Source organism: Myotis nattereri, assembly GCF_964212035.1.
Source record: "Myotis nattereri genome assembly, chromosome: 1".
Lineage (NCBI taxonomy): Eukaryota > Metazoa > Chordata > Mammalia > Chiroptera > Vespertilionidae > Myotis > Myotis nattereri.
Genome location: NC_138075.1, coordinates 59,608,058 through 59,629,649, shown reverse-complemented (window position 1 = coordinate 59,629,649; position 21,592 = coordinate 59,608,058). Strand labels below are relative to the sequence as shown.

At 42.8% G+C, this 21,592-nt stretch overlaps 1 protein-coding gene across 1 annotated transcript in view; it reads right to left on the bottom strand.

The window, feature by feature from the left end:
* LOC308521002 (putative phospholipid-transporting ATPase IM) overlaps window positions 1-6,927 on the bottom strand; it is a 119,392-nt gene extending 112,465 nt beyond the window's left edge. The window contains exons 1-2 of the mRNA XM_081093742.1: window positions 6,836-6,927; window positions 4,821-4,888 (exon numbers count right to left, since the gene is read on the bottom strand). Of these exons, the coding sequence (XP_080949868.1) occupies window positions 4,821-4,848 (28 nt within the window). The 5' untranslated portion in view covers window positions 4,849-4,888; window positions 6,836-6,927. The remainder of the gene's footprint in view (window positions 1-4,820; window positions 4,889-6,835) is intronic.
* Between the last annotated feature and the right edge of the window lie 14,665 nt (window positions 6,928-21,592).

The following is a 21,592-nucleotide window of genomic DNA, read 5'->3' as shown; positions in this document are numbered from 1 at the left end:
GGAGACATTTAATTTTCCATGGTGAGACACATTTCAGCCCTCCGAAGGAAAGCAAGCCACCTGTCACAAAGTGAGAGGGAAAAAACCCAGGTGGAAAAGTGAGACACGTGAGAAAGAAATGTGAGGAGGTCTCTCCACTGCCTGATGCCTCGGAGGTTGCACAGGAAACTGTGGTTTTCAAAGCTTGTGGCTGTCATGTTGAAATGCGTGGGGCTATAAGTTGCATTTCTTTAGTGCACATCAGTTTCTGTTTCTCAAACCCCTGAATCCATGTGGCAAATAAAATCTGCTGGAGCAAAGACAAAGTGATTTATTTGTTCCAGACTTATTTTTTGAGCTCCTTTGAGCAAGGGTCTATTCGAGGCAGGGAAGGAGAAACAAATAAGACAGGGATCTGCTGCGAAGGGTAGGCATGCCCAGGAACACCAGCACAGCGGGGAGGCGGGGAGAGGCCTCGGCAGCCAGGGACCCAGAGGAAAGGAAAGCCTAGTCCAAACGGGTGGCTGAAAGGCATCCTCACTTGTCCCAGGCCGCTCTGAAGGGAACTTGTGCTGTATGCAAACTCTGGGGTATGCTAGGTGGTCCTGCCAAGCTCCTTATCCACGCTGAGCCGCAGTCATTCACTGAAGGGAATTTGGTAGAGGTGGCCTGCCACCTGAGATGGGGTGACGTATGCACTTCGCAAGAGGACATCAGTTCCTCCTCAGCTATTCCTCCTTGTATGACCAGGTGTGAAAAGACCAAAAGAAAAAATGGGAGCCTCACTTTACCTATTCGTGAAGCATTCAAATAATACGTATTTTTTAAAAGAGATAAAGGAGACAGAACTTTGGGAAGAAAGGAAATCCGCCATCTTTTCGCCCCCTCATGTTCCCTCACTCTGGTCCAAGTCACCTCACCTCTCCCGCAGCTGCTGCAATAGCCGCCCCACGGGGCTCCCTGCTTCTGCCCCATCCCTATGATCTACTTTCAATAGAGCAACAAAGGGAGCCTTCTAAAAATATATTCATTTCCTGTCCCTGCTCTAGCAAATCACCATGGACTTAATGGTTTCAAACAACATAAATGTATTAACTTATTGTTCCGGAAGTCAGAATTCCAAAAACGGACCTTACAGGTGTTGCCGCAGGACTGGTTCCTTCTGGAAGTCTATGGAAGACTCTGTTCCTTTCCCTTGCCAGTGCCTAGAGGCTGCCTGCATTGCTTGGCTCATGGGCACATCACTCTGACCTCTGCTTCCATGGTCACAATGCCATCTCTGACTCTCCAGTCTTCCTCTTAGAAGGACCCTTGTGATTACATTGGGCTCACCCAGATAATCTAGGTATAGCTCCCCATCTGCAGATTCTTAACTGTATCACATCTGCAAAGTCCCTTTTCTCAGGTAAGGTAACATATTCACAGGTTCCAAGCATTAGGATATAGACATTGGGGGGGGGGGGGGGTGGCATTACCCTGTCTACCACAAGAATCATCTCTTTCCCCTGCTCAAAATGTCCAATGTCCCTTCATCTCAAGGGAGAGGTGAGTTTTTGCAAAGGCATCAGGGTCCTGCTTGATTTTCGCACACCCACCCCTTTACCTCTCTGCCCTCAAGACTCTACCAGGAGCAGGCATACCATGAAGCCAAAGAAGCTTAAGCTTCAGCTCACTGCACTTGCCATTCCGAGGCCCGGAGAGCAGCACCAGACATGAGTTTACATTGCTTGTTTGTTCCAGTTTTTTATTTGCAAAAGTAAATATTTTAGCCTCAGGGGCTAAGATCTTTGTCTCCGCCACTCTGATTCCCTTCCCCCACCCCCCCATCACCCTTTGCCTCATGTCAGACGGTGCTGGGATCCAGATAAGGGGCCTCCCCTCTAGCACAAAAAAGTTTTCCTAAGCCCTTTCCTCTCTGGACACCAATAGTTATTAAAAAGTAGAAGAGAGCTCCTGAGCGGGTACTAGGCCCCAGGTTACAAGGAAGATTTTGTGAAGCCAGCACTGCCTTAAGTGTGTCATAGCTGTGTCAGTAATGACTGGCACTCCGTTGCACTGGCCTTGTTCTTAGCTGAACAAAGAAAATAGATGATTTTGAAAAAAACTGATCCAGTTTTACAGACAAATTATTATAGTAGACAAAAAGCAAGTTCAACAAAAACTAATTCCCTCACAAGCATGATTGCAAAACTCCAGAAACAGCTTTTGGATTTGTTGTTGTTCCATAAGGGGTAAATCTGAGCAGAAATAACACTCTTTAAACACATACTTTTATGGGCATTGACATGGTATCTCTAAGGGTTGGTTCCATGCCTTATTCATCTTTTTTATCACCAACCCTTTACTGCAGAACCAAGGCAGTACTTGTTAGCGTATATGCTCAAAAATGCCTGAGAAGCAGGGATATAAACTTCCACCAAAGAACTGCCTTATTTGTAGGCGCAGTAGATGCAGTGCCTAACATCCACAGTCCTCTGAGGGGCACACAAAAATGTTTAAATCTTCATATATTTTAAGATGAGAAGGAAAAATAAACATAATAATAATGGATACATAGTAAAGATTTATATCTGGATTATATTTGTCTTTATATCTATAATTTTTTAATATTTGGGGGGGAGGGCCCACAAAAGACATATGTGACCCTGGTCTGATTTTTCCCACCCCACACCCTATAATCATACTAAGGGCTCCCCTGTGGAGCATGCTGGCTCCACACCCCCACATTGTGGAGTTAAGAGCAACTTTAGCTAGTTTACAGAAAGCCTCTAATTATCTACTCCTTTTGCTTTCCATATTACCAAACTCCATGAAATCTGAATTAGGTATTTTACATATGAGCAATGCTCTTCTTGATTGCTCTGCAGAAAAACACATATGTGTCTTAAAATGATTTGTCTTCAGGCCTCCCTGAAGCTACACAGAAAGGGTGAATTACAAAGAACAAACAGAAAATAGACTATAATCTTAATGTTTTAAATATTTGAGTCAATTAGCTGACACCTTTTTTTAGGTTTTTTTCCCTTTATTGAATAAGATATTACAAATGTGTAGCTGACACTTTTTACATCTTGAAGAATGTGAGATTTCTAGAAATGTGGTGTTAATAAACAATAAAGCATGTCTGGGAGCAAATAATTGTGGTCTCACAACACTGTGGCGTGCCTATTATATTTGGTATATTGTCATATACAGCAGCACTGGCCCAAGCTTCCTGATGATTCTGTGAAATTTTGTATAAATGTGAGTATGCCATAATTAATGCAGCAGATATTATATATCTCACTGAGGTAAAATACCACTTCTGCATGATTTCTCTCCTGATCACCGCAGGCTGATTAGAAGTCTGTGCTCCTCTGGTAAATATACCACTGCAAGGAATGTTTAGTAAACTTGATAACTGTGGGAGGATACATGTATTTTATTGAATCATAAAGAACTACTCAAAATCAAGAAAGGTCCATACTACCTTACCTACCATAAGGCTCAAAGATATCTGTTGACTAAGTGTGTAAGTGAGTGACTATTTTAGGTCATAAAACTATACCAGATCTACAGGAACTGCTATGACCTAAAGATTTGCATCATGCACGGTCATGATGATGCAAATGCTAGTGATACAAATGACAGTCCCTCAAGTCGTGTGGCCATGGTAACAAGAACAAGAGGAAGGGGCTGGCCTCAGCTTTCTCTGCAAATCTGCGCCAGAGCAGGCACAGCCCCAGCTGTGTCGCCAAAACACAGCAAACCCTACAGCAGTAGCTGCTGGAAATGTGTCCCTGTGAAAGCTGGACAATCTAATGTTTGCACTGTCAAGATTATACCAGTGATTTGATATAAATAATCATTTCATTTAAAAAAATAAAAAATGATGACAATAGCTCTAAACTCGTAGATTGGCATTGGGAATAATGGAAGTCTTGCCTCCGAGGGTATAACAAAGGACCTCTCGGTAAAAACTACATTGAGACAGACTCCAGCTCATTATGAGGCCGAATGCTGCAATAAATAAGTGCCCAAAAAGGGAATAGACTTCACCATGAAACAATTGCTCCTCTAAGTAGGTTAATCACCTGTCAAGAGACGTTATTACATGGAGGAACCGTGCATTAGATCAACTCCAATCCTGCCTTTTGTCTCTAAGAAGTCCATGGTCAAATATAGAGAAAATAGCGGCAATTAATTAAATACACATTCATTGAAAAAAAGTTACATAATGGTCTGTCACTAACTAGAGGCAAAAGAGAACATCCGTGCTCTCTGGCCAGGATGTTATATTAAAGAAACTGAACTATTGTTCATGCTGTTCAGCTAAACCAATTACCCAACCAAGAAAACAACATGTGTTTCCCGCCATCCTGAACCAAAATTATTTCTAACTGTGTGATCTTAGTTTTAAATATTGGTACATTGATACCATGTAATACCGCTTTGAAAGAAAAAATGAAGAACAACTACTGATGTATGTGAACTGTATGGACGTGTGTCCAAAAGCCTTACGCTGAGTAAAAGAAGCAAGACACAGGAATACGTGCCATATTATTTCATTTAAGTTAATTTCAAAAGCAGGCAAAACGAACTGATAGAAATCAGACACGGTTGTGTGGAGTGCAGGGAGAATGAGTGAAAGGGGGCATACGGGAACGTCCTGTGGTGATTGGGATGTTCTGTATCTTGTTCTCAGGTGGTAGTTCCTCAGATGGACACAACTATCCAAGCTCATCAAATTGAACCCTTAAGATGTGGGGTTTTTGTACATAAATTACTCTTCCACAAAATAAACTTTAGTTTAATTTAAAAATCATATTCACTTTGCATCGTTTGAAGAGCTCAGCACTTACCAAGTGGTTTCTTTTTACTGAAGAACATTATTGCGCCGATTATTTTTCACCGGGTCTCAACAGTTGGCCTACAAAAGGAAACAAGGAAAGTGCACAGCATTACTATTTGAAAAGTGCTCATTAACCATACATTTCTACCCATTAACTTTTTTCCTTGTCAGATCTAGGTGAGTAGGAAGCCACTGGCACAGTAAGGAATAACAGATCCCACGTCTCAGGCTCAAATCTAACTTGATAAGAATAATTCTATACAAAAATAATTCTATACAAATAATTCTATAAAAACTATTTATACTATAAAGGCTACATAAACAAATTTAAGGTAAGCACACGTGTGCTATTCAATTTGGCATTAAAATTGAGCCAAAGTTTCTAATACAGTCCAAACCCTATGAATCAGAATATCTCAGGGGTGAAGCTCCAGCCTCTATCTTTTTATTTTCCAATCACAGCTGACATACAACATCACATTGGTTTCTGGTGTGCAGCATAGTGGTTAGACATTTACATAGGCATCTGCCTTTTATCCAAGTGCTATGGTGGTTCCTTCCCACTGCCGGAGCTGCGAACCACTGCTAAACCGTGGGCGTTATGTGTGAGAGGTAATTATCAGCCAGGTTCTAGAGAACAAAATACAATCAAAATTTTTCCTCAATTTATTCTCATGTGAATAGTCTTCTCCAGGTAATTACACACACACACACACACACACACACACACACACACACACCCCAGAGGCAAAGAGAACCAGAGGCACACACACACACAGGTGAGGATTTCAAAAAGAAGATTCACAAAAAGGATTTTTTTAGGTGAAGACTTCCTATGAAAAATAACATGGACAGAAGTGGGGTTTTGTCCATGAAAGGCTATTCTGTCCCAAAAAATGGCCACAACAACAGATAAAAAAAGGCAATAGGGAGAGGGATGGATAGATTCTGAAACAATGACATCTGATCGGGTGGCCCCATCTGGCCAGAAGGTTACGGCTCATCAGCAAGTTCTAATCCAACTTGTTAGGGCTTGAAAACTCTCTGGGGACTTAGTGAGCATGCTCTGTTTTCATGGCTCAGAGTCCCAGGAGCAGGTGGAAAGAAGAGTGATTCTCTAAGCAAGGTGGCAAGAGGGACTCCACCCTGACAGGTGGCAATGAAAATGCCGGCGCAAATTCAATCTCTCAGGAAGTTAATAAGAGAGCTGGCCGCTGGCCAATTTATTCTTTTTTCCTCCTTACTGGTTTGCTAGATTGCCTTGAGGGATTAGTACTAACAGAAAACCAGTACAAAAGATGAACCTAAGTATATTTGTGCAACATAAAGGTAACTAAAGAGAAACTATCCTTGTAACCCTTTGCCTCTCTTATTTTAGATCCTCCTATAAGAGCATCTAATTATAAAAACCCCTAGATAATAAAACATAAAGCCACATCATATTTTTTCTAAAATTACCTTTCAGTCATACAGCTATTTCATTGCTTTTACTTTCTCTAATACCATTTTCTTTTTTTTCTTTTTTTTTCCTTTTACTTTCTTTTTTTTTTCTTTTTCTTTTTTTTTTTTTAAGGCCACCAAAAATTTTGGTTGCCTCCAAAAAAAAAAAAAAAAAAATTGGGAGAGAGAGAAATCTAATACCATTTTCAAAGTACCTTTAAAAACTTTTATTTTAAATCCATTTTTTTAATTTTAGCCATTCTTGTTTTTGTACAAAATATTCTCTACTTGGCAATTAAGGGTGATACTATAATCACTGTTGTAGGAATTAAACAATATTTCTATAAGATTTGTGAAAGTTATCTCTTATTAATGATCTTAGTCAACTGTTTTTATTCTCTAAGATATAAAGTTACAACAAAAATTAATAATTGACCTTCAGGTCTATGCTTCCTTCAATCCAATCTTTTCCTTGTAACAGTGGAATCCAGGCATATTCAAGGAGGAGTCTAATGTAACAGATTCTAGTTTCACTTAAAGAAAGTAAAATTTAGTTCTTTCATTCTTGCATATTCATCAACTCACCAAAATACTCCAGCTGACACTTGCTTCACCTCTAAAGGATGCTGGAGTAAACACAAAGTCATCTTTTCTTGAACCTTTGGATCAATGAAGGTCTAAGGAAATCAGAGTAAACAAAATCAGGTGAGAGAAAAGGCTTGCTAAAGTGAAATCTAGCTCTAGAAATAGGAATTTTGGATTTTGAAATCCAAACATTCAAGTGTTGAAGCAAACAATATTTACATGAATACATTCTTTCTTTTTTTTTTTTTTTTTTTTGAAATCACCCCAAAGCAGAGGAAATGAAAAAAGGAGAGCTGCCTGCAGGTCTTAGCCTACCCTTGACTTCATCTTACCCAAGGGATTAAAATGGTGGTTTCCTTGTGTGAAAGCCCTGGGGTTGTTTTATAAGAAATAGAGGAATGGGAAAAGTAAGAAGAGAAAGAAGTAGCTAAGAAATAATAACCATTTTATGTCCATTAATTCATTTAAAAATGCAATGACTTCTTTTTAAAAAAAAAAAAAAAGATTGAAAGTTATGCTTGCATGAAAATTTTATTTTTTTACATTTCAAGCTCAGGTTTTGACTCTTGGTCCAGAAAATAATTTTCCTAATGAAAAAAAAAAATGGCTCCAGTTTGTTCAGGGAGAATAAGAAGTTGGTTTCAAACACCTTGAGATTGAGGGTGATAACATGACATCCAAGCTGAGGCAGCAGAAAAGAGGGCATCCTGTCCATATTATGATTCCTTAAGGAGGTCCCTACTGATAGTTAAATTGGGGACACCTAGGTAGCTCAATGCCTTAAGCAAAGGATTAAATTGAAATGCCCTTTAATGATCTGAGGTCATTCAACAATCAAGTTATTGTACTTAATTCCCCTACTCTAATGCCAGGATCACTAGGCAACCTGCTGATAATAACTTGCTTTCCCACGAAAGTCTGCCTGCAGGGAAAGAATGCACTAGTCATGCATGCTAAAGTGAGCATGCTGGTGCTCCTGACAGTTTTATTGCACTTTTTTTTAATTGATTAATGAGAGAGAAAGAGGTGTTATTCCACTTATTTATGCATTCATTGGTTGGTTCTTATATGTGCCCTGACCAGGAATCAAACCCACAACCTTGGCATATCGGGACAATGCTCTAACCCAGTGGTCGGCAAACTCATTAGTCAACAGAGCCAAATATCAACAGTACAATGATTGAAATTTCTTTTGAGAGCCAAATTTTTTAAACTTAAACTATATAGGTAGGTACATTGTTATTAACTTAATTAGGGTACTCCTAAGCTGGCCTTTGCTAAAAACGTCCTCATTTTATAATAATAAAGCCACCAACACAAAATAATTACAATTCTTAAATTGATGACAAAAATACCTGTAGGATTTGCAGCTGGTTGGAAAAAAAATACAGGTAACTTTATGCTTCAAGTAGGTACTTTTGTCACCCACGCGCGATGAGCACTAACCACTGCACATGAGACTGCTGACTGCCTGGCTCACTCAACTCCTGCATGAATCACGAGTGCGCGCCTCCCGCCTCCCCCGCACTGCGTATCCCTCGGCCCGCCTTCGCCACGTCTCCTGTCACCCCACAGTCCAACTGACCAACACCCCCCACTTCTTCTAACGCCACTTCTTCAAAATAGACACGCCCAGGCCGAAACCCGACTTCTGTGCATGGGCCACAAAGTTTCAATCGCTCTGTACGTATGCGCCCACACATGGTATTTTGTAGAAGAGCCACACTCACGGGGCCAAAGAGTCCCATGTGGCTCGCTCGCGGTTTGCTGACCACTGCTCTAACCAACTGAGCTACCTGGCCAGGGCCTATTACACATTTTGAGTTAATATGTTGTCATTTTTATTTGATTTCATCAGTCTCTTGAGCTAATATTAGTCTGCCCCAGAAAGATAGCTCTGGTTTTGGCATGCTATTTATTGAAGTATGGCCCTAAGTCTACAGGACAAACAACCCACTCTGGCCACAGTAAACTTGCCAAGAGGCCTCCAAGGGGACAGCCTACTGACCTGCTCAAGGTCAACAGGATGTGGTGGCTGGAAGCTTGTCCTTTGGAGTCAAGCAGCCTGCTCTTGGATTCCTGCTTTTAGCACTAAATCATCACAGAATCTGGGCAAATAAGCTCTGTGAGCCTCAGAATCCACCCGGGGGTTGGGGGGAGGCTATTGGGGCTGGGGCACACAGTGAAAGTGGGTGTATTAGTTATGTTTAAGGCTTTCTTTGTCAAAGTATCTACATAAGAGTTAGGGTGAAATGAGGACACTGAATTTAACTCCTTTAAGACATTCTGCAGTAAAATAAAGGAGATGCTTGTAAATGGGTAATGAGACTTTAAACAGATGTGTTTGCATAGGAAGGCAGAGCCATGGGTATAAACTGAGGGAGCACAGCCTGTGGAAAGGGAAAGGCTGAAACTATAGGGTAAAGTGACAAAGAGGCAAAGGAATTGGAGGAGATTGGAAAAGAAAGGAGCCAGGGCAGTTGGGGAAGAGACAGGAGCACTCGAAGCAAGGACAGGAGAGTAGCATGGGCACATTCTTAGCAGCTCTCTCAGGGCAAGTAAGCCCAGGTGAGCCCCTTCCTGCCAGGCTTCATCTCGGGGTCCAGGGAAGAACTGGGGTGCCCCCCCCCCCGGGAGAAATCCTCTATTTAGCAGTGGGTTCTCTCCAGTTCTCAGGACTCAGGGACAAGATGGGCCAATGGGGAAAGGGCCCATCCATCTTCAACAAGCCCAACCCCAGACCTCACCCCCTGTGAGCACCTCCTGCCCTCCTGTCCTTCTATTCGCCAGTCTCTGCTCTGCTCTGCTTGTCTTCCTCCTTCCCCAGCTCTGCTTCCTGTTCCCTCTGGAGACTGTACCATACAGGAGAGACGTTTAGGATAACAGGCTCCAATCCCAGCTCAGGTACTTTCTCTCCAGTGGTACTTTGGCCAAGCCACTTCGCCTTCCTAAGACTCAATCTCTGACTCTGTAAAGAGATAATAATGCCTTTGTCCCAGAGGTGAAGTGAGGTTAAATAAACATGCATATACAGTTCACTCCATAAAAGTATTCCCTCCCCCCTGACCTCCTCCCCAGTCTGTCTTTCCTACTCCCTACCTTCTCTCCTCTTTCAATCTTCCAGTTTCCTTTCCCTGTTCCCCTAAATTTCCTTCATATTTCCCACTACAGCACTTGCTTTCCAACCCAACACACCTCTTTGAGGACTGACCTAACCAGGAGTGGGAAAAGGGGGCTCCCTGGGAGGCCAGCATCAGGGTGAACTTAAGTAAACCTTGAAAAGCCACCTGCTTGAACAGGGTAACTCGCAGGATCATTCAGCAATCTAAATCAGGCCATGACTGTAAAGGAATGAGCATAGTGCCTCCTGCTACAAAGTTAATACTCAAAAAAAAAGCTCTTATTATTCAGTGTATTTTTAACTCTCCACAACTTTAACGTGAACAATAGTGGGGTCTGAGGGAGGGAAGTTGTGATGGCAGATTTAGGGAACCAGCCCCTTCTCTCCTCATGATGCCTTCCATCTTATCTGGTCCTACCCCTTGGCTTTCCTCCCACAGCTCTAGGTTCCCAGAGGCTGAAAAGCAATGCTTTATTGAGTCCTCCCACCCCTGGACACAGCAACCTTGCAGTCATATCTGCTGGCAACCATCCCTGCCAGCCCAAGAATATTCCCGAGATAACCCACGGTCAGGCCCCAGAGCACAGCTCTAAGGACCCAGGGAAGGGAAATCTTGGGGGGGGGGGGGGGCGGACAGGGAAATCTCAGCCTTGGAAGGTGAGAGCAATGAAGGATGAGGAATCAGCCCAGGCCTCTGTCCTGCATGTGTGCAACTGGAGTGTAGTTTTAGGGCGGAAGGTGTAGATAATGTTTTAATCATATTTGGTGTCAGTGACAGCTGCCAAGGACCATAATGCTTACAGATTGTAGATATTGGGCAAAAATAGAAGTAAAAAAATTTGAAGCCAGTCTGTGTATTTATATGTATGTTTATAAAAGTGGTGGTTAGTACAGCCAAATTTATAAATTGCTTAGCAATTATATTTAACTTCCATGCCTCAACAATAAATTATTTTATTTCCCATATAATATATATCAGATTGATTTTGTTGTGCGTTGTCATGTCAACACTGAAATCTGTTTATATTCTGTTCGGCATGCAGCTGTTACCCAGCCACAAAATTCTAAAGCAGTGGGAACCCTGCTTCCCTTCCTTGTCCTGTTTATGCCCTGCTCATTTCCCAACTTAGTCTCCTAGTTCCCTCGTCTTCCCTTTTTCTTCCTTCCCTCGCCTGCTCTCTCTGCCTCCCGTGTGTATTTTCACCCACCTCATCCTGCCTGTCTCTTCCAAACATGCCTCCCCTGACGGTCCTCTTCCCTCCCCTTCTCACTTCCCTATTCATCCACCAGCACTAGAGTAGAGTGCTGGGTTTGGTCCTGCTAGCTCTGTAACCTCCGCAAGTTCCCTTCCCTTCTAAGCCCTGGGGGTTTTTTATCTGTCAAAGCGGCAATCAGGGTGACTCCAGGATCACTGGGCAATCTAAATAAGGTCATGACTGTAAAGGAATGAGCACAGTGACTCCTGTTACCAAGTTAAGACTCAAAAAAGAAAGTCCTTATTATTAAGTGTATTTTTAACTCTCCACGAGTAGAAAACCTCCTATCAAATCTGAGAGCCATCCCTACTGATGTTCAATTATCAAACAGTTATCAGGTGCCTATTCTATGTCAAACCTGGGCTGGGTAGAGGGAGGCAAAGATCATTAGGCCACATCTGTCCTTCAAAAGCCCACAGTCTGAGAAAGACAAGACAGACAGACACATGGAAGAATCATTAGCGTGGCATGTGTAGGGCTAGGATAGAAGAAGGGACCGAGCTCCATGGAGTCAGAGGGAAGGGAGTCACCAAGCTTACTTTGCAGAGTCAGCTGAGACCTCACAGATGGTGATTCCAAGTAGTATCCTTTTGAAAGAAACAGAAGAGTTTGCTTAATAAAATGAGGTAAGGACGGGTAAAAGGAGCAAAATGTGGAAAGATCATGAAATGTGGAAAGCATGAAAGAGAAGGTTTGAGGAGCAGCGGCAGTCATGGCAACCAGACTGCAGGGAGCATGGAGGAATGTGGTGTGATATGGGGCTGGCAAAATAGATAAGAGATAGTGTCTGAAAGACGGCAAAATCTCATCATTGTTACCATCGTCACTGTCATTCACTGGGTACTTGACCTCAGGCTAAGCACTTGATATATATCATCTCATTTAATCCTCACCAAAACCCTATGGTCAGGGACTGTCTCCATTTGATAGCTGAGATGACAGAGAGCGTCACTATGGTCAAGAGCCTGTGCTTGACGCTGCAGGTCATGGGAAGGCAGAAGAGCTCTCTCTGTAGAATGGATGATTAGAGTTCAGCCCCCCTTGTCCATTGTCTTTGCTCCCTCGTTCTCTCAATGCAAGTGCCTGCTGACAGGGTTTTTAGGAAGGTCCCTCTCTCAGCATGGACTGGCATGGAGAGAAAAGGGGGAGAAGGACAGCCGGCAGGCAGAGCTGGATCCTGGCGATGTTTCTGCAGTTGAACCGACAGAGTTTATAAATGGCTCAGATGTTATGGTGCACAACGAGGAGCAATCTGGGGTGACTTTCAGGTTTTTCCCTCGGCACAATGAGGGGATAGAGGTGCCGTTGTCTACAATGCCAGATACAGCAGTAAAGAGAGAGGAGGAGGAGGAGGTGTAGGAGCAGGAGCAGGACCTGGGGTGGGAGAAAAAGTTCAGTTTGAACCCGTTAGGCTTGAACGGCCTCTGGGTCATTGAAAATATCGTCAGCACTAAAGAGAAAAGACAGACTTGCAGACTTGGAGTCGACATATAAGGAAATGTTGAAGTCATGGGGAATGAATGATCTCACTCAGGAAGAACAAGAATAAAGAGAAGCGAGGAGAGGACAGAGGGTGAGGATGAGTCAATAAAAGGACAAGGACAGAGTCCCTAGGGGACACTCCACCTCGAAAGAAGGGTCATTGAGGGGTGCATTGGAATGAAATGCTATGCTTGCCTAGCTGAGCTCTCATCCTCTCAGCATCGAGCCCAGAGCCTGGCAAAGAGTAGGTGGCCAGCAAATCAGAGTTGAGTAAAGAAAAGGAGAAAGGAAATAAGGGCGGCCTCAAATTAAGGAAGGAGTGTGTTTCTGCAAACACAATGATCAATAATATTTAACGTTTGCATTCAGAAATTTCTTTGTTAATACTTGAAAAATATTTAATATTGCTAAGAAGTTCAGTTAGACTTTAGACATGTGCTACAAATGTGTAACATTTGGAGGTTACCATTTTCTGTTACTTTTCATGAGAAATCCTGAAAACAAATACTAGCATCTAATTCTTGTCCATGCCTTGCAAGTATATAGAAGTTTTGTTTCAAGGAGAACTATAATTTCCAGTTTACTTTGATATGATAGGTTAAGTGTTTCCCTGCTAAATGAAAATTTCTAGTTAACTATGTAAACACAAAATAAAATCCTCCTGTGAAAAAACAATATATCTGCCAGGGGTATAAAAAAATCGCTTGGCCCCTCCTTTTTAATGATGCATGCATGATGAAACAATATAAAGGCACAAAAAGTAACTATAAATTAAAATCTACTCTGAATTTACATTTTGCTTCCAGGCTACTAGCACGGAACAACACCTGAGCAAAGGTGACAGACCGTGGGCACAGATGTTGGGATCACATATGAGATACGGTATCTCCTCATCTTCTTTCTAATAATCCTTCAGCCCCCAATTAATGTTTCTTGCCAGTTTTTTTTTCTTCAAAACAGCTCATTGTTATCAAGCGACCTGAGAGTCCCTCATGTCTATCAACAAAACAACTAGACGAATGAATTTTTTCAAACACATCTCAGAACTGAAAACATATCCCTCAAGCCTCAGAGAAGAGCTCAGTGGCAAACTGTTCGTGTCCAAAGCATGAATTGACCACAGAATGGAAAACACCTTGAACAGGTGCACTAGCTACAAACACCCTGAAAAAAACTAAAACCAACTCCTACCAAAGGAAGTGACAAATACCCACCAATTAAAACACACACACACACACACACACACACACACACACACACAAATGGGACATGATGTTGCTCCCATTGCTGTTTAATAGGTGATGATTACAAGCTTTTTAAAAAATCAACTTCAAAGAAAATGTCCTATTTCCCATTCCAAACTAACTAACTTTTCCCAAATTTATTTTTTAATAAGAGGAGAATAAAAAAGACTATTTGCTAAGCCTCAACCACATGGAAAAGATAAAAGGAAAGCCCCAAACAGCACAAAGCTAGCACTCCTTAGTCTGCCCAAGTCACCAATTCCTGAAAGCTCCCTCCGACTCACCTCAGCCTGGACCTACCCCTCTCCCGACAGGGAAGCCTTCCCAGCAGTGCAGGAAGATCAAACAGGTACCCATTCCATGACCATCTCAGGGAGAAACGCAAGGCTATTCTGAAAGCTCTAGTAATTACACAGAAAACAAGCTGGGTCTCTAGGGGACATTCTTGAAAACCTGAGACCAACTCCGGGAAAAACACTCTTGACCACTTACCACCACCGGAAGCAGCTAAGTGGCAGATCAGAATCAGCACCTCATCAGAAAAAGAGGAAGATGTTGTGGGAGAGCAGTTTCACTACCAGTGAGGAATTGGGGGAGAAAACGCTCCTTGGAAAAATACCAAAAGCCCAGAAGAGTCTCTCCTTCTATCGCTGCCGCCGGCTGCTGCCAGGGCAGAACTGGTTAATCTTGGAGAAACAAAAGGAAGCTCCCTGGAGGCTGGCTTCGGGAGGATGACTTCCTCGGTGGGAACCAAGAGTTCAGAAGGATGGACGCGGACAACGGAAGGGGTGACCAGCTACCACTTCTGCTTAGCAAACTTTCATCAGCCCTTGGTTGAGGGAGAGAGATAAGCAAACATCCCTGGAGTTCTCACCTGTTTCTCCCAGACATGAAGGCATTGGCAAGGGTCGGTTTGTGTGTTTTTCTAGTCATTTCAAGGGGAATTCAACTCTGTTATGGATGAAAGCTAAGCACACTCATGCAACATTTACTAGCAGGGCAAGGACACTTCCTGTTTCCCAACTGCCTGAATTTCAGCTCAGAAGAGGCAAACAGTTAACCCTGAGGATGCCAAAGAACAAATGCATGGAGGAAATGGACTCGAGTTTGTAGTTCAAATCGCTTTGAGAGAGTTCTGGCTTTTAAGATGGGATTAGGTGAACACAAAGTATTTTCGTTTGTAGCTATGTTTAAATGAAAGGATTATAGTTCCTTTTAAATATGTCTAAATCCACTTATGGGTTTTCCAGAAGTTGCATCAGCTTTGCAGTTAAGTACTGAAACCAAGTATGTTTTCATCATGTCTCTATCACTAGTGCAAGCTGATCCCCTGTGCGTTGTCAACTTCTAGGATATCTGGTACTGAGCCCCCAGTTTTGCACAGAGCCAGAGCAGAGAGAAAGGAGGGCCTCTCCCTCCCAAGGCTCCACAGTCACAAGGAACGGCAGATTCTTGAAACAAGAATGATAGCTTTCCTTTTTGGATGATAAAAAGGACCAAGAGCCTGGCTGGTGTGGCTCAGTGATTTGAGCATCATCCCATGGACCAAGAGGTCCCGGCTTCAATTCCCAGTCAGAACACAAGCCCTGGTTGTAGGCTTGATCCCCAGTAGGGGGCATGCAGAAAGCAACTGATCAGTGTGTCTCTCTCATCAATGTTTCTATTTCTCTCTTCCTCTCCCCTCCTCTCTATCTAAAAATCAAATTTTAAAAAAAGGACCAAGAACAAACAGCCTATGCAATGAAGCAATTGTTTCTTTAAAATATTTAAAATGAAAAACTTTTAAATTAAAAAAAATAGGTATAGCTTCTATACCATTTTTTAATTTATCATATTGGCAACTATTTGGTAATTCCCTTTGTTGAATAAGTATAAGGAAATCAGTATCTTCTCCTACACCATAATGGGAATAGAAATCGGTAAAATAGTTTTAAAGGGAAACCAAGGAATGCCTTTAAATATAGAAATGTGTATGTTTCCATCTCTTAAAAATTTACTTTTCAAATGATCACAAACAAGCAAATATATCTGTAAGTATGTTAATTATAGCACTGTCTGTAAAAGCAAACAACCAAAAATATCTTAAAGATAGGGGACTGGCTAAATAAGTTAAGGTGCATCTGTATAGAGGAGTGCTATGCAGCCATCAAGAGGGATGAGAACTGGACTGGAGAATCAGATATGTGGGCTCAGATATGTCTCCACCAGTGACAGACCAGGCAACTCTAAGCAAGTTCCCAAGCCTCTATGCGCCAACCCGAGCCTTTTCTGATCTTCCCAGCATCTCTGGTCCCTCCCTCGTGGGCACTACTAGAGACTGGGTTTGGTACCATCCACCTGTGCTGATCCTATAATGTCTACTATCTCCCCTCCCTGCTCATAGAATGTTTTCCTTGAGGTGAGGACTATAATGACTGTGCCTTCAGTTTTGCATATCTCTCTCTCCTTCTCTCTCTCTCTCTCTCTCTCTCTCTCTCTCACACACACACACACACACACACACACACAGACTTGCACTATAAAGGTGTGAGTGCAAATTAAGGAGCTACATGTTGTGTTTTTATTGCATTTACCAAAAGTTTCTAATGCCAGAAAAAGTTCATATGCCTTGTCACTTTCCCTGAAATGTCATGGTTAGAGATGCCTTTCCTTGGCTTACTAAAAATATTCTTGCCAAATGCTTCTTTAAAAAGCTCTAAATTGCTTTAAAATGCTCTAGTTTTATGTACTAACTAGAGGCCCAGTGCACAAAATTCGTGCATGGGGGGGGAGGGGGTCCCTTAGCTCAGCCTGCACCCTCTCGAAATCTAGGACCCCTCGGGGGATGTATGACTGCCGATTTAGGCTTGATCTGTGGATCAGGCCTAAACCGGCAGTCAGACATCCCTCTCACAATCCGGGACTGCTGGCCCCTATCTGCTCGCCTGCCTGCCTGATCACCCCTAACCACTCACCTGCCTGCCTGATCACCCCTAACCGCCTCTGCATGCCTGATCACCCCTAAGCACTCTGCCTGCCTTCCTGATCACCCTAACCACTCTGCCAGACTGATTGCCCCTACCTGCTCTCTCTGGTCTCTGGTGGTTCTGGTCTCTGGTCGTTTTGGTCATTCTGCCATTTTGGTCACTGGGCTTTTATTATATAGGATTAGTTACTTGATATAATCAAAGTATTTTCATAACTAAGAACACTGGCAGAGCAAGGAATCCTAATGGGAGAAGCAAGTAGAAAGGATAGAGAAAGGTTCATCACAGAATGATGCTCATGCGTATCTCATGCACAAAGCTTTCATAATGCGTGTGTGTATAGGAGAAGGAGAGAGAGAGAGGGAGAGAGAAAGAGGCTCCAACCACTGGTTCCTTATTATTTTGAAATATTCATTCATTTCAAAATGGAAGTGTCTTTTGCAGATAGATCTTTGAGTATTTAAATAAAAATAATTTTATAGTGTCATAGAATTATATACTTAAAATCACAGAGCATCAGATTTATTTGTCCCATTATTTAAAGTCCCAAAGGTCTTCATCAATCTCAAGAATATAACATTGCAGTAGTTGCCACTCTTCCTGTCAGTTGGAAGAAATGGATTTAAACATATTTTTATTCAACAAATGCAGATACTCTGCTAGGCACTTTGTGAGATATAGAAAGATGAAAAAAATGTGATTCCTGCTCATGAGACACTTATCAAGTGCTGGGAGGAGTCAGACTTGCAGATGAGGGGATCTACACTAATAAAAGACAAACGTGCAAATTGACCATACCTTCACTACACCTTAAGTCATGCCCACCAGTCGATCAGAGCAACTATATGCAAATCAACCCAACCAAGATGGCGGTGGGCAGCCATGGAGCTGGAGCAAGCAGGAGGCTTGGTTGCCCCAATGATGGAGGAAGCCAAGCTTCCCAGCCAGCTGCTGCCTCTTCTCAAGGCAACAAAGTTTCAATTATAGAAGGTAAATAAACCCCAGATACCTACTTCCAGTCACCATGGCCACGGAGGTGGAGTGAATAAAAAAATAAAAAAGGAAAGGCTGGGAGCTTCGGTCGCCGGGAGGCTTGGTGAGTCTGAAAACAGCCATCAGCCCCTCACCCAGGCTGGTCAGGCACCCCAACGGGACCCCTACCCTGAAGGGGCTGTGGCCAGCCTGAAAACAACCATCAGCCCCTCACCCAGGCTGGCCAAACCCCCATGGGTGAGGGTCCCCACTGCGGAGCTTGACCAGCCTGCAAACAGCCATCAGTCCCTCACCCAGGCAGGCCAGGTACCCCAGCGGGACCCCCACCGTGATCCAGGACACCCTTCAGGGCAAACCAGTCAGCGTCCACCCGTGCACCAGGCCTCTATTCTATATAATAAAAGGGTAATATGCAAATTGACCCTAACAGCAGAACAACTGGGAATGACTGGTCACTATGGCACACACTGACCACCAGGGGGCAGATGCTCAATGCAGGAGCTGCCCCCTGGTGGTCAGTGCGCTCCCACAGGGGGAGCTCTGCTCAGCCACAAGCCAGGCTGATAGCTGCCAGCACAGCGGTGGTGGCGGGAGCCTCTCCTGCCTCCTCAGCAGCACGAAGGATGTCCAACTGCAACTTAGGTCTGCTCCCTGCTGGCAAGTAGACATCCCCCGAGGGGTCCCAGACTGCAAGAGGGCATAGGCCGGGCTGAGGGACCCCCCCCCCCCCCGAGTGCACAAATTTTTGTGCACCGGGCCTCTAGTTATATAATAAAAGGAGAAAGTGGCTCTGCTGTTGATTGTGGGACTGCCACGCAGTAGAATCACCACTTTGTGTCAATTCAACTTAATCACAATGAAATGAACCTAATTAAGATTTCATCAATTCCCTGGAATGTAGCCATTACAAGGGTTGATGGGGTGTGTGCTTTTAATTGTTTGTTTGCTTGCTTGCTTGCTTGCTTGCTTGCTTGCTTTTAATGCCAAGAAAGATTGAGCTGACTGAAATGTCAAACCAAGCCTTGGTGTCAACCTTGATGATAGAGAAGTACCTGTGGCCTAAAATTATGATTTAAACATATACAATAAGAGGGGGGACAGAACAAAGTATTTCCTGATTCTATAAACACATTCTTGAACAATCCACCTACTGTGAGCAGACAAGAAGCTAGCTTGAACCTCCTGAAGCAGCATCCCTTTGAGAGGAGCCCTGGAGTATACGTTGTAAACCCACCTATGCACTAAAGCTTCAGAACTGCTGCTGTATAAATGATGAAATACTGTACAAATTACTTAATGCCTTAAATTTTAGCTTCCTGGGTGTAAAATTTGAAAAATAAAACTTCCTTTCGCTATTTGTGACAATTAAATGAGATATTCACTAAATGAATAAAGGAATGAATGCACGAGTAAATTGTGTGTGCAGTGATAGAACAAGAACAAATAACACATAACCCAGCATCTGCTGCATTGCCTAACCATGGTCAATGTCCCCCCTGCTCTCTCTACAGAATCTCCGCAATGGCTACTGCATTCCCTTCATTATAAGAGAAGGAAGACCTCTGAGATCTGAGCTACTCTATACCTTCAGTTTCTTCCATTCTGACTCAACTACTTGCCTTCTCCTCTTCTCTCTAGGACAGTAGTACCCAAGCATATCTTTTCTATAAGACAACACAAGAAACAAACAGTTTTTCCCTGACCTGTTGGGCTCGGTGGATAGAGCGTTGGCCTGTGGACTGATTCCAGTCAAGGGCATGTACCTTGGTTATGGGCACATCCCCAGTAGGGGGTGTGCAGGAGGCAGCTGATTGATGTTTCTCTCTCATCAATGTTTCTAACTCTCTATCCCTCTCCCTTCTGCTCTGTAAAAAATCAATAAAAAATATATTTAAAAAGAAATAGACAGTTTTAAAGAATGAGATCAATAAGAATAAATAGAAGTTTTAGTATATTCTTCCTGAATCCCAGGGGATTGTTTGAAAACCAGTACAAAAAGTTTCAGCAGGTGACAGAAGTAAGGCAGGATAGTAAGAAGCTCAGAAAATTCCTTGGCAAGTAGAATGGGGAAACTGAGACAGATGGCTGACCCAATCCAGCACCCTCACTCACCTGCCTCCTTCTCCCTTGCACCACCACTACCTTAAGCATTCAGCCCTCAGGACAATGAGGTTCTGATCAGCATCAAATAATCTTAGGAACAAATCCTCGCGTCTGTTAACCACAGAGCTTGGGTCAAACTAGAGATAATATCTAGGCCTCAGTTGTGTTTCAGTTCCAGGTTCAGAAAAGCAGCAAAATCAGATGAAACAATGCCATGGCTGACATCAGGACCAGCTGTGATTAATGACCCTCTACCCTAACTCCTACCAATCAGTAGAGACCAAGACCCTGAAAGGACACAACTGGAAAGCTGGTGAATATTCTATTGAGATAGTCCCCTGAGATTTCCTAAAATTCTTACCTTTAGAAAACAGATTTTAAAAAAAAAAAACTTAAAATAAAGGACCCTAAGGTGCCCATCTTTGCTCTCTTTCTCCAAGGGCCCTTTGTATGTCTCTGTAACTTGCTTCCTGAGTTCACGCAGCCCAGCTGGCTCACTTTCTTCTGCCTCTGAGACTTTCTAAAAGGCCAAGGCAGATCTCTGAGCAGCCCACTCGATTGTTCCTTTCTAGTGTACTTTCCCTTTGCTTGCTAAATAAACGTCTCTTGTGCTAGAGTTCTTGGCTCTAAATTATTTCTTTGCCAAACTCAAGAACCAAGAGCTCACGGTGCTGCTAAGAGAAGTATACTAAAAATATTACTGCCCGACCCTGCCCTCTTCCCTTCAGTGACTAAAACCTACTCACTTCCCCTTCAGGAACAGGTTCACCAAACCTTTCAAATAATACATACCCTCGTGGTCTTTAATGTCTAAAAACGAAGTAGAGTTTTCTAACCTCTTGTAGTTTCATTTATTACCTGGCACTTCCCATGGTGTGATGGGCTGGAGTTCACCAAGAGAAAGCAATTCAACTCCTCCTCCCACAGTCTCTTCATCAATTAACTTCCTGCTGGTTAGTTAACCTTTTGTGTAAGAAAGTAGGTTTCCTTACGTTGGCCAACATAAACGACTGTCCCATTTCTGGTGGTGCCATTTCCTATGTGAAACTTTCCATCTTCATAAGAAGACTCACAGTTGAGTTTTAGTTATTACTCAACTCGCAAAAAGAACAAAAAGAAAATCAGAGAATGCAAGAAGGAAGACATTGTTTTAGAAGTTAAGCTCTGGGTAGGGATACAGATTTAGGAATAGAGGAGTTTCTTCCTCTACTATTAAAATTTCAGGAATCAAAAGTAAACTAAAAATAATATAAATCCACCACTACATTAAAATTAAACTGACATGGTTTCAAATTGTTTTCTGGGTGTTAAAAGTCATCTCTGGGGACCAGCTCCTCACAAGCAATTCTGAGTTTCCCTCACTGGCTCTCCTAAATATCCCTTTTGGTGCAGACATTCAGAAAAAAGGGAGGATAGGATCCAGGAATCTTGTTCTCCAACCCAACTCACCCGAACCAGGTGATTTGCATTTAACTTGCCCTTTCAAATGCATGCTGAAACATGTGTTCCAAAACGAGATGACCTAGCTCTAAACCAGACAGCCTAACCCCAAGCCAGACAATTGGCATACCTAGTTGTAAAAGTCATTCTAA